Source organism: Ahaetulla prasina, chromosome 3 (genome assembly GCF_028640845.1).
Source record: "Ahaetulla prasina isolate Xishuangbanna chromosome 3, ASM2864084v1, whole genome shotgun sequence".
Lineage (NCBI taxonomy): Eukaryota > Metazoa > Chordata > Lepidosauria > Squamata > Colubridae > Ahaetulla > Ahaetulla prasina.
In genome coordinates, this window is record NC_080541.1 from 37,021,352 (window position 1) to 37,034,668 (window position 13,317).

The 13,317-nt window shown below is 35.5% G+C and overlaps 1 protein-coding gene across 4 annotated transcripts in view; it reads left to right on the forward strand.

Annotated features, from left to right (window-relative positions):
• The first annotated feature begins 179 nt into the window (after nt 1–179).
• RMDN1 (regulator of microtubule dynamics 1) overlaps nt 180–13,317 on the forward strand; it is a 39,682-nt gene continuing 26,544 nt past the window's right edge. For 2 of the 4 annotated variants that reach the window (XM_058177257.1, XM_058177256.1), the window contains exons 1-9: nt 211–639; nt 2,236–2,353; nt 3,911–3,998; nt 4,601–4,760; nt 5,649–5,738; nt 7,223–7,278; nt 9,727–9,814; nt 10,212–10,242; nt 12,754–12,887. In XM_058177257.1, the coding sequence (XP_058033240.1) occupies nt 493–639; nt 2,236–2,353; nt 3,911–3,998; nt 4,601–4,760; nt 5,649–5,738; nt 7,223–7,278; nt 9,727–9,814; nt 10,212–10,242; nt 12,754–12,887 (912 nt within the window). In that variant the 5' untranslated portion in view covers nt 211–492. Of the gene's footprint in view, nt 640–2,235; nt 2,354–3,910; nt 3,999–4,600; nt 4,761–5,648; nt 5,739–7,222; nt 7,279–9,726; nt 9,893–10,211; nt 10,243–12,753; nt 12,888–13,317 lie in introns of those variants that run through there. The other 2 variants (XM_058177258.1, XR_009154430.1) reach the window with 2 other exon arrangements.

Here is a 13,317-nt window from a genome sequence, read left to right on the forward strand (position 1 = left end):
TAAAGGTGGTGGGTTGGTTGGTTGTTTTTAAGATTCCTAGACTAATCAAAATTTTGCGGAATGCTCCTCTTGTCTCCTGAAAATGATAGGGATCACGTGATAGAACTCTGGCAACCGAGCTTCTCCGGGCGTGGGAAGTCAATGCAATGAAGTCTCTTTTTTTTCAAACTGGATAACTTTAAGATGTCTAAGACTTCAACTCCCAGAATTCCCCTGCCAGTGGAAAAAAAAACAACTATAAGTCCTCAGGGAAAAGGCAAGAGGGCGGTGAGATGCTTTGAGAAATCGCGGTTGCCAAGGAAGAGCGGAATGAATGCAACTCGGTTTTTGTTCCTTCAGGACTTTTTCAGAAAGGGAACATGGGGCTTTTCCGGTGTGGATCACAGACATGCGAAAAGGCTGTGGAGGAGTTGAACAAGCAGTTCCTGTTTCCGGAGAAAGGGTGATTTGGAGGGTGCGGGAGAAAAAAAATAGCCAGGAAAGGTTTTTGTCATGGCGCTGGGAAGGGTGGTGGCGGTGCGACATTGGCTTCGAAGTTGCTCTTTCCTGGAGACCCGTTTCTTTTGCGAGGCTCCAAGAATAAAATGCGGCTGCAGCCGTCAACTTTCTTCAGGCCATGGAGGAAAAAGGGGAGTCGAGGTATGACTGGGTTGTAGGCGCATCCCTTCTTATCCTCTCCTGTGCAGGGCCCGAGTTTCTTCCGGGATAGGAGAAAATAATACTCTCGGTTTGGTTGAAAAGCATGGCTCTCCTAAAGGTTTTTTTAATCTGCCTTCGCCTTCTCCCCCAATATGAATTATTCCTTCATCTTTAAGCCTATGAAGATAAACTGCGATACTTTTCTTCGAGCTTCCTAATTTGCTGAGCAGGAAAATCAGAAAAATTAGGATACTAGACTATAAATAAGCGGAAGCAGTATGCTCCGTCCCATATTTGGGTAGACCAGGTTGCCCTGATTAAAAAAAAACACTTAGAATAATAGATCTTTGTTTTTTCTTTGAGAAAAATGTATAGCGTTTTGGGAATGTCTATGGAGATTCTCAGTCATCTGGGTCATGGTTATCACAAAGGTGCTTTTTCAAGAGGCAATTGGACTTCCTGGTTTTTCTTTTAAGATGTTTGAGAGCTGAAGAAGTTTCTTGGATGAAAAGCAAAATCAAAGAAAAATGAGTCCAAGTGCTTCTTGAAAAAAACAACTTTGGGCATTTGAGGAATGCTTGCTTTACTGAGGAAGCAGTTCATAAAAAGACAGAAATAATTCTTACTGACATGGTGCTTCTTAACATCTGTATTTTATTCTTGTAATATTTTGCTCTTGGACAGATATTCCCTTCCCCTGAGGGAGAGAGGGAGAATGATTGTCCAAATAACGTGGAGGGTATCATGGTTTTATTGTTTTATGCCTTCAAGTCAAGCTGACTTGCAGGAATAGCCTGGCAGGAGTCAAAACTGACTTGAAGGAGTCATTCAAGTCAGTTTTGACTCCTGTCAGGCTATTCCTGCAGTTTTCTTGACAAGATTTCCAGAAGTGATTTCCCATTGCCTCCTTTCTTGGGTTGAGGGACAGATTAAGAGGGAATGACTTGAAGTCAGTTGGCTTCATGTCTAAAGTAGAACTAAACTAGTAAATTCAGTAAATTCTTTGACTAGCTTATGTGTGTGTTTTGTACTTATACATATGTTCTCCAAGATGAGTGTAATAGAAAGAATCAGAATCCATATTCTAAAATGTCTTAGTGAGAAAACCCTAAACGTTTTAAAGTATGTAATTAGAATGCCTGCTTAGTTTTAAATATCTATTTTTCATGCATGCTAACAGGAGGAAAAGGTAGGCTGAGGCTTGAGATTTTTAAGCTTGTTGTTTACATTTGTTGTTTAAATATGTTGTTTCATTGTAAACAAGATGCCCTGATAAAATGGTCACAACTGAGAGAGAACCAAAGCTAGCACTAAATTATTTGGGGGGCAGAAATGTAGAGTTTATCAATAGAATGAGCTAAAGAGTTATGACATACCATAGATAGCTTTTAACACACTGAAATATGTGAAGTTACATATTACCATAAAAAAGCAATGATCCTAATTCCATATTATAGTAAGCCACAATATGTCTTAGCATAGTGCTTGGTACTAATGCTCAAATTCCATCTTTATCCTCTTTGTGAACATATATGCTTAGATACAAAAAATTGGTATCAGATTTGTAAACAGCTATGTTGATTTTTTTTTAATTAGGTGTTTGAAAAATCCAGAATTTTCAAAAGAGGATTTATATTCTCAACATTATCCTACCTGGGATACAACACTTATCTAGTAATCTCTCAGTCTGCTATGGTTTGTGCTGATATGAAAAGTAAGAAATTTTTTTCCTAAAAATGTAATCCTCTATCCCTAAAACATCTGCTTTTTTTATTAGAGGAAGGACTCAGTATGGCTGCTTATAAGTGATATAGCTTGTTTTCTCTGTTATTCATTTATAAATCAAATTTTAAAGCCACACAACTCACTAACATTCTAATGGCATACAGATTATATAATACTATACAGTATAAAACAAATAATGTGATAACCAAGGAAACAACATACCCGAGTAGAAAACACACACTCAGGTGATGCCTACTCCACCTTACCTATGGCCTGGAGGAAAAGCCAGGTCTTCAGTATCCAATAAAAGGATAGCAAAGTCAAAGTTACGTGATCCTATGGAGAATATCAAGTGGAAGAGGATATTCGATGGTTCTGAGGCCTAGCACTGAGGTGACTCAATGAAGAAACATCCATATGTTCAGCATTGCAAATATTTAGATACTGATTTTGTTCTCAAAAATGGAAAATGAGATTATCAGCTTGATATTTCATTCTTTCAATCAGTATTTTAAAACCCTGAAGGTTTAAGGAATCCATTTCACCCCTCATACCCAAAACAAAAGAGGACAGTCGGAAAATATTGGACCCATGTTCTGGAGATCTTGAAAACTTCAAATAATGTTGTGGACTATAATTTTGTATGCTTTCTATCAGAGCTCTTATACAACCTTGAAGCTCAGGAATTAGTTATTTATTTAAAGTAATCAGATAGAAGGATTTTACTTAGAAAAATATTGATGAGATGGAAGCTCAGCCCTAAAATGATTATTGAGATGGAGATTGGCACAGGTATCTATATTGATACAGGATTTGCTGCTGATGGATAGTTTAAAGCAGGGGTCACCAACCTTTCAGACCTCAGGGACCACTAAATTCATAATTTTAAATTCCAAGGACCACTAATAAGATTTTTAAAAAAAGATAATAGTATTTAGTGCAATATAAAAAATGCAAATAATTTTTCTGCGGACCACCAAAATTTTCTCACGGACCACCAGTGGTCCATGGACCACTGGTTGGTGACCACTGGTTTAAAGTGTATATAAAGTGGCTTTTTCATATTTTGTTTCTTTACAAAATTTATATTGTTTGTAAATACATATATAAAATATTTAACATATTAACATATTCCTTCTCTGTCTGATTTTGTCCTTTTATATATCACTTATATCACCTATTTTTTTGGGTTGTTTGTGCCAATAATACTGTTGACTCATGACTCATCTAACTTATCTGAGAGAAGGTAAATTGGGAAAAATTAGACTAGATCAGTGTTTTATCTTGTAGTCTTATATCTCTTTGACACTGACTCAAAAATAGGGGTAGTTGTTGGAATCACTTCCTGTTAACAGACTCGGCCTAACAGTACCATATAAAACTGTTGATAGAAAGAAAGGTGTTTTGATTATCATGATGCTACTGTCTTCTAATTCTGACTTGTAATATTAGTATGTCTGTATGCAATTACATCAATTATCTGTTAAGTAATACCTGTTTCACGGATGGGCAGATTCACTGAATTCTTGTTTTATTATATCATAAGTTGGTGAAATCCTAGATCAAGCAGACTATCTCTACGGAAGTGGAGAAACCGAAAAGCTTTATCAGTTGCTGAGTGAACACAAAAACAGGTACAATGTGCTGTTTCGGCATGCTCTGATGGGATGAGTTTGGCATAAAGGGCACAGCAATGGTACAAAATCACTAGATATATGGAAGGGTTTAAATCAGAATTTTAGAATACTTTATAATGGACCTTTTAAGTCCTTTTACTCTCATTTAAAACACTTTTTCTTCTAATTGCTTTCAGTGGAAAACACTCAAAATGAAATAACTCATCAGTGCATGACATTATAATAATTATAATGAACAATAAAACAGTTTGAAGTTCTAAGATCGTTTTTTAAATGCATTCAGCTGATTGGGAATGTACAGTTCATAAAAACTTTGGGTAAATTTGAATATCCCCAGACTTTAATTTCTGGAGCTGACTATACTTGTAGAGTACCTCTACTTTCTAGATATAGTTCACTGGATATAGTTCGCTGCAAAATACTCAGTTAAAATTATTAAAGTGTCATGCAGTGATATGTTATTATTAAACTGCCTTTATATTTTATATAAAGTTATCCCACAGAACTATTATTTGGTAGTTAAAATAAATGTCTTTATATTGATACCTTACTATGGTACATTATAATCAATATATCCTATTATATATGTTAATATGTAGTGAAAATGCACAAGTGTTATGGCGTCTGGCACGAGCTTTACGAGACCTTGCTCAGCTTAGTCAAACTTCAGCAGAAAAAAAGAAGCAGCTGGCTTATGAAGCCCTTGATTATGCAAAGAAGGCACTTGAGAAAGACAACACTTGTTATAGCGTACACAAGGTCAGATAAACAAATAATTTACATTTTGTAGTGGCTCATTTCTGAGTTTAGGAATTTGAAAGGAAAATTGCAACAATTCCATCATATCTTAAATAACAAACTCATATTCAATTCATTTAATTATTGTACAGCAATTATAATTTCAAACCAGCCTACCAAATGAATTGAGATCAGAAAGTTCCATAAACTGTAGCTGCCGTAATATTTCTACTGACTTGATTTAAAGTAAATACCAATATTAAAAATATTGCAACTAGTGATACATACCAAGGCATACTTAAAGGGAAAACAACGCAGATGTAGCTGCATGATCCCAAGTAAAGATTCAATTGCTTTAAAAGATGAAGATACATATAACTTAGATGTCCCTGCATGTTCCAGAGCACCCTTTTGCTTTTGCATAGTGTAAGATAAATCATAGAAGTGTAATTGAACTAAGTTATTGCCAGTTGTTTTTGAGTTCAAATTTTAATTTTAAAAGCCTAGAATGGCTTAGACAGTTATAGCTAGTCATTTCCTGTTTGAATATGAATCTTTCTAGACATTAACATAGAATTTCTTTTAAATGTCTATTTTTTCAGAGCCCTGTCTGAATGTAGGATGTGGGAAAGTTTCTTCTTCACTCTTCCAAAATTATTCTCTCAGGACTTTTATGTAATCTCAACTTGATTTAAAACCTCCTTCAGCTTGGCCTTGTAAGAAATTGTATTTAGTTTTAACTATAGTTCATTTTAGACAGTTAACCACCTAGCATTCCCTGTTGACTGAAGCTTAAAATAACAAATATTTGTGTAGTATGGTTAGAAATATATGTATTGACAATATGATAATAATTTAATCCCTAAATATTTCATATTGCTAAATAATCTATTCCATTTTTTTTATTAGTGGTATGCAATATGCCTCAGTGATGTGGGAGATTATGAAGGAGTAAAGAATAAAATCTCCAGTGCTTTTGTTATTAAGGAACATTTTCAGGTATTTAAAAGTATTAACTTTTGTATTAATCTTAATTTGTGTTCTCTGCCACACAAACATGAACATGAGGGAAGAGCAATTTATGATGAAGAATAAATTAGAAACTGAAGTGTTTTTAATTGTTGAATTATATATGAATCATTGAACTCTCATTGTCTTCATTAATAGGGCATGCTTAAAAATATTTTAATGGATTTTGTCTAAGATATACAAAAATACATTTTTGTAAGAAAAATGTTACAAAAAAATAACATTTTTGAAGCCTACATTGGATACATTTAAGTATTAAGGAACCAAAGAAGAGTAATTTATTGTCTCTGAAAAGTCATGGTCAGCATGAGTTTAGAATGATAGTCCTTCATGTTTCAGAAGTTTTGCCATTTTTTTTTCAGAGGCAGTAATTTATGTCTGCTGCATGCTTGCTGAGGGACACAGTTCTAGTCCTAGGAACTTGAAGACTTCTGTACTCCACCGTGTTGGATTTTGTGTTTTTATCCTTTTCAGTGTAGTTATTCTTTGTTTAAGGGGGTGTTGAAATAACAAACATAAAGAGCAGTTTAAACTTTTCAATGTGTCATTATAATGAAGTAGGAAATTAACATTTATTTAATTAACTTCTAAAATACAGAGCAGAAAAGGTAAAGTAACTCATCTCAATTTATTTCAGTTTATTTGGCCAATTTTTTCCTTTAATCTATGCTTTAAATGATGTTCATGTATGGCTTGCATTCTGTTCTCTGTAGCTTGGCCATATTATATGTTTTAAGAATTCACTATTTCTAACGGTCATGACCTTTTCCTGTATTGTTAGAAAACTTTTGTGGTCCATTTCTCTTAAAGTACATAATAGTTAAAGTTAACTCCATGAGATAGGAAATTACCTGCATCCTTGTTAATAAACTCCTCCAAAGTGGATAAATAAGTTAGGTACAAAATGGAACAGTTTGTCTCAATTTTCACCCTGGAGGTGATTTTTGGTGTTTCAGTGGTATAACGAATATAATAAATTACATTCTCTTTTAGAAAATGTACTTCTGAGTATACACAAACCACCCTGAAATACTTGAATCAGGTAGTTGGAGGGTCAGATATACATCCTAGTGACCACCTGTTGGATGTTGTACATTCCTGATTATAATTTCTTTAGTGTTTCCTTTTTCCTTCAATTACATGTTTCAGGATATTTGTGTTTCCAAATACAGTTTTGTGAGCTTGAACAGAGAAAGTTGGATGCTAGCCGGCTTAACTTAATGTTAGCTTTCAACCATCAGGATCTAAATCTGATCTATACAAGCCATAGACAAGTGTACTAAATATTAAGGATATTTCTCCCTAAACCATATGAAATTCATTACTTTTTTCAGACAAAAATATGCAATGATGTAATTTCATTGTTGCTAGGGATTAGGTAAGCGGGAAGGTAGCAGTTATGGAGGTAAACATTAAGCAATGATAAAGAAATGCTTTTGCACTTTTTTTAACAGAAAGCAATTGATCTGAATCCAAAGGATGCTACTTCACTTCATCTTATGGGCATTTGGTAAGACGATCTTTCTAAACAAAATTATATTTGAAATGCCAACATTTTTGCATGATATGTGGAATGTGAAGTAATTGCACAATGCTTTTAGTATTTAACAATATGTTTCTGAACAAATGATCTACCCTATCAGCATTGTCTTGTATTAGCAGTATATATAAATTTCAGCAATATGTCTCCACTAGTTGTGTTTAAAAACATTATATTTGCATTTGATCTATCCTCATTTCCTTCTAATTAAACAAACTTACCCCTCCCCACTCTACTCCCCACTCTACTCTGTTAAGCATATCAATTTAATTTTAGTAGTTTCTCAGTCGTTATTTAGAAGATATGACAAGGAGAAATTTACTTTTGGTATATATGCTCCCTGAATCAAGGATAAGCAACATGGCTCTTTTGATATTTTATTATGTACCCTCAAGTCAGTGACAACTCTTAACAACCACATAGATAACAATTCTTAACCATATAGATTTTCTCCTGCACTTGGTCCTTCAGGTCTTTAATAGAATAGAATAGAATAGAATTTTTTATTGGGCAAGTGTGATTGGACACACAACGAATTTGTCTTGGTGCATATGCTATCAGTGTACATAAAAGAAAAGATACCTTCATCAAGTACAACATTTACAGCACAAATGATGGTCAATATATCAATATAAATCATAAGGATTACCAGCAACAAAGTTACAGTCATACAGTCATAAGTGGAAAGAGATTGGTGATGGGAACGATGAGAAGATTAATAGTAGTGAAGATTTAGTAAATAGTTTGACAGTGTTGAGGGAATTATTTGTTTAGCAGAGTGATGGCCTTTGGGGAAAAAACTGTTCTTGTATCTAGTTGTTCAGGTGTGCAGTGCTCTATAGCGTCGTTTTGAGAGTAGGAGTTGAAACAGTTTATGTCCAGGATGTGAGGGATCTGTAAATATTTTCACAGTCCTCTTAATTCGTGCAGTATACAGGTCCTCAGTGGAAGGCAGATTGGTAGCAATTATTTTTTATTATTTAATTATTTTAACTACATTCATTCCCACTGTAACTCGGTCCATTGATCTTGCCTTCAGTGATTACTAAATTTCAACTTTTGTTAGCTCTAACATGACAATCATAAGAGATCAGAGACTTGTATATGATAATGTTCGAAGGATCACATATTTTCCCATCCCAGTTTTTACCTAATGGTTAGAGATTGCATTTATTATTCAATAATATTTACTTGCCTGATCAACTATCATAAGTCTTGTCTCTCCTCATAAGTGATTGACTGATTTATATCCTAGGTGGCAATATTTTGCTCAAACCTTTTTTTTAAAAAAGGCATTCTCCCATAACGTTGAGAACCTGCAAACTAGATAACATATCTTAAAAGATCTGCAAACACAATGATGAATTTTCTTGTCTTAAACAAAGGGCAAATAACACGTAATGAAAGAGATACAAGCTTTGACTTGTCAGTCATATTATTAGCAGTTTGAGTATTGTCCAAGCCTTCTCTGAATAAATTAAGACTTTTACATTTCAGTTTTAACATTCTTTCATAAATGAATCTTCCTCAACTTCTCTAAGCATAGTCCTGCGTACTTCAGGTATTTTCCTCTAGACTTGCATTTGTTCTTAAAGCATTCTTAGTAAGCATATCTTTATTTATTTATTCAATTTGCCCATCTCAATTCAGTTGACTCCAGGAGGCAAATTATATCACAATAATTAAAACCATTAAAACAAAAATAGTTACAAATTGTATATGTTCCTCATTGGCAGTTTTCTTCAGCAATTCTTGAATGCTTTGATGAGTCTTATCCTAATCTCACCCAGAATCCCATCTTAATTAACTGTTCAATCCATCAACCAGCCACTTTTAATCTGAACAGAATAATGATTCTGTCTTCAACATTTATTCAAATGGCTAGTCTGTGTTAGACGCTGTTGTATGTTAACTGCCAGCCTGATCTTTCATTGATCAGTTTCTTCTAATCTTGACATGTTGTCCATGGAAGTTTCTAACACTTTATGCCACTTTGAAGCTGCCTTTCCTCCTCCACTGAGAAGTTGAACTAAATCCTATTCTTATAACTTACCAACCGAGCACAACATAGACCCAGAAGAGAATGTGTTTGGCTTACTCTCCCTACTCTCAAAATCTCTTCAGAGTAAATATTTATATACTTATCTGACTAGCCAAGTCATAATATGTCTGGGAATCAAAAACTAGTGTTCCTTCAGAAAAAACTAGCCAGTGAGGCCTTTCTACACTTAAGTGGCATTTAACTTACAGCCTTCTCTAGTTGTTCTTTGGCAGTGATTTGGAAGTATAATTAGTTAGGCAAACACGATTCTAGAGTTGGGTTAAAGTTAGAATTCACTGGCCTCCTTTAGTTATGTGGTTTTAAATATTGTGATCTTAGGAAATATACTTAATAAATACATTTTCCTTATGTTATAGGTGTTACACATTTGCTGATATGCCATGGTATCAGAGGAACATAGCTGCTATTTTATTCTCAACACCACCCAGCTCTACCTATGAAGAAGTATGTGTCCCATTAGTATTTTCCATAGCTTTTTTTGTGTATTAGCCTTTAAAACATTGAAAAAAAGGAGATTGCAAGGTGAGTCTTTATAAGCTATAATGTCAGGCAATATATTTTTGGATAAAACTTGAGATTCTGAAAAATATACCATCTACTATATGACTAACTACTTATTGATATTATCAATAATATACCAGCTATTTCATAAAATACATAACATTAATTACATTTATAAATATATCCTCTTAAATATAAACTATAAAGCATATAGCATTGCCTTTTGTGTTTTCCCTTAGAAAACACGTTACATTGCAGTTATCAAAGTATTTTAATTTTTACTGGAAGGATTTGGATTACTAAATGGTATTCTTCTAATCTTAATGCTAATGTTTTCTAGGCATTACAGTACTTTCAAAAGGCTGAAAATGGTAAGTTATGTAAGAAAGTATATTGCATGACAACTTTGAAATCAAAATTAAAATGTGTTAGAGATATTATATGAAAGTGTAAATTATTTATAGCAGTCTCCCAGCATTTCCGGCTGGGGGGGGGGGGGAGATGGTTTGCATAAATGGTTGGCAAGCATGTGTGAACGCAACTCCATTTCCGCGAGCGGCATGCACACGCATCTGCCGCTCACACAAATGGAGCACCAACCTCATGCGAGGATGATGTGGGTGCCCTCGCTAGCCATTTCCATGGCCCAGTTGCAAACACAATTCACTAGTAGGACACGGCCCACAGGTTGGGTACCCCTGATTTATAGTATTACATGAAACAAGGATATAGATAAACAAAAGTTCTTCAAATTCCCTTCAGCTGTATTTAATATATCTACTGAGGTATCAATGTAGAATGAAAAAATTAGCGTCTCTAGTGATTAGCCACCCAAATTATAAATTGGAAAATCCATAGTGTTTCAGTACTGAAACGGAGTACTGAATATGCAACTTTTTAATTACACTATTTAATACTCTTCAATAAGGATGCAAAAGGAATTGTATGTTAAAACTATCTTGAGAGCATATTATGAGTTTGTTTGTTAGAACAAGCGTTTCTTTGTTTATTAAAATGTTTCTATTGATTATGAGAAGATTAAAATTAACACCACTAATTTATACATTTATTTATTTATTTATTTATTTATTTATTTATTTAATTAATTAATTAATTAATTAATTTCTATACCGCCCTTCTCCCTAAGGACTCAGGGCGGTTTACAACATAAACAAAACAACATAAACAAAAATTAAAACATTTTAGAAATCTGATTCTAATTTGGCCAAAATAAGTTAAAACTGTCATAAAACCCTAATAAAACCCCCACATTAAAATTGCGTTAGGCCAGCCCCGCACAATAGAACAAAAAGGTCTTAAGCTTGCGTTTGAAGGTCTGGAGGTCAGGGAGTTGACGCAACCCCGGAGGCAGCTCATTCCAAAGGGCAGGAGCCCCCTGAGAGAAGGCCCTCCCCCTGAGGGCTGCCAATCGACATTGTTTGACTGACGGCACTCTGAGGAGCTCCTCCCTATGGGAGCGCACAGGTTGGTGGGAGACTATTGGTGGCAGTAGGCGGTCCTGTAGATAACCCGGTCCTATGCCATGGAGTGCTTTAAAAGTGATAACCAACACCTTGAATTGCACCCGGAAGACCACCGGCAACCAGTGCAGCTTGCGCAGGAGAGGTGTTACATGGGAGCATCGTGTTGCTCCCTCTATTACCCGCGCAGCCGCATTCTGGACCATCTGGAGCCTCCTGGTGCTCTTCAAGGGGAACCTCATGTAGAGAGCATTGCAGTAGTCCAGGCGGGAAGTGACAAGGGCATGAGTGACCATGCATAGGGAATCCCCGTCTAGGAAGGGACAAACCTGATAAAAAGCTCCCCTGGCGACGGCCATCATATGTTCTTCTAAAGACAGCCGTACATCCAGGAGAACGGCTAAGTTACGGACCATCTCCCTAGGGGCAAATGATTCGCCCCCTACAATCAGCGATGGAATCAGCTGGCTGTACCGGGATGCCGGCATCCACAGCCACTCAGTCTTGGAAGGGTTGAGTCGAAGCCTGTTCTTCCCCATCCAGACCCGCACGGCCTCCAGACATCACTTCAACGGCTTCGTTGGGGTGGTAGGGGTGGAAATGTACAGCTGAGTGTCATCAGCATACAGATGGCATTGCACCCCAAAACCACGGATGATCTCACCCAGCGGCTTCATGTAGATGTTGAACAGGAGAGGCGAGAAAACCGACCCCTGTGGCACCCCACACATGAGTTGCCTTGCGGCCAATCTCTGCCCTCCTGCCAACACCGTCTGTGATCAGTCAGAGAGATAGGAGGAGAACCATCGAAAAACGGTGCCCCCCACTCCTAAACCCCCCAGCCGTCGCAGCAAGATACCATGGTCGATGGTATCAAAAGCCGCTGAAAGATCTAATAGGACCAGGACAGAGGAACAGCCCCTGTCCCGAGACCTCTAGAGATCATCTACCAACGCGACCAAAGTCATCTCCGTGCTGTACCCAGGCCTTAAGCCGGACTGGAACGGGTCTACATAGACAGTTATGTTTCTCAAAAGAGTAATGTGAAATGTTTTAGTTATGAATGAACTTGCCTCAGAATTTGCATTATAAAGATGTATATTGAAGTGATTTTTATATTGAGGAACAGAAACAAAGTAATTTTCATCTTAAATTTAATATAAATCATATATATATATATATATATTGAATACAGAATGTCGATCTAGTGATAATGAAATAAAAACATTACAGTGCAGATAGAACCAAATATCCTTTACCACTCAGCAAAATGTATCACATTATCTCTTTTCTATATATGTAATGAGATTATGCTTATCTTTTTAAAATATTAGAAGCAAATAAGCTTTACATTATAAATTAAAAACCAGAAGTTTTTTGTTTGTTTTCATTTCTGTGTAGTTGAACCAAATTTCTATAGTAAAAACTTGCTGTTCTTGGGAAAGACTTACATGAAATTAAATAATAAAAAGATGGCCCTTCTCTGGCTAACAAAAGCTAGAGATCGGCTACCACATACAGAGGAAGATAAACAGGTATGTTACTTTCACAGCCAGATATGTATATAGATATAGAAAATACATTTACAAGTATTCTTGTGCTAGAACACATACTGAACGCACAGCAGTGCTTTCATTAGCATCACATTGTAGACTAAAGCCATGTTTCCCGATCTTGGTAATATATTACCAAGAATTAACCAGCCAATATGATCTTTGGGCCAGTAATCATCTCAGAGTCATTGTGAACTGGACAGCATCTAAATTTAATAAATTATCAATCTAAAGAAATCTTGGAAATGTATATTGAAATAAGTCATAATTTTGTTATGAAATGTTAGATGCTAACAGACTATCAAGTGATTATAGAAATATTAGATCTGGCATAATATGAACGTTATTAAGTATTGTCAATGTTTTTCATCAAAACTAAGTTTAAAAATGGATGGGTGGAATAGAGGAATTT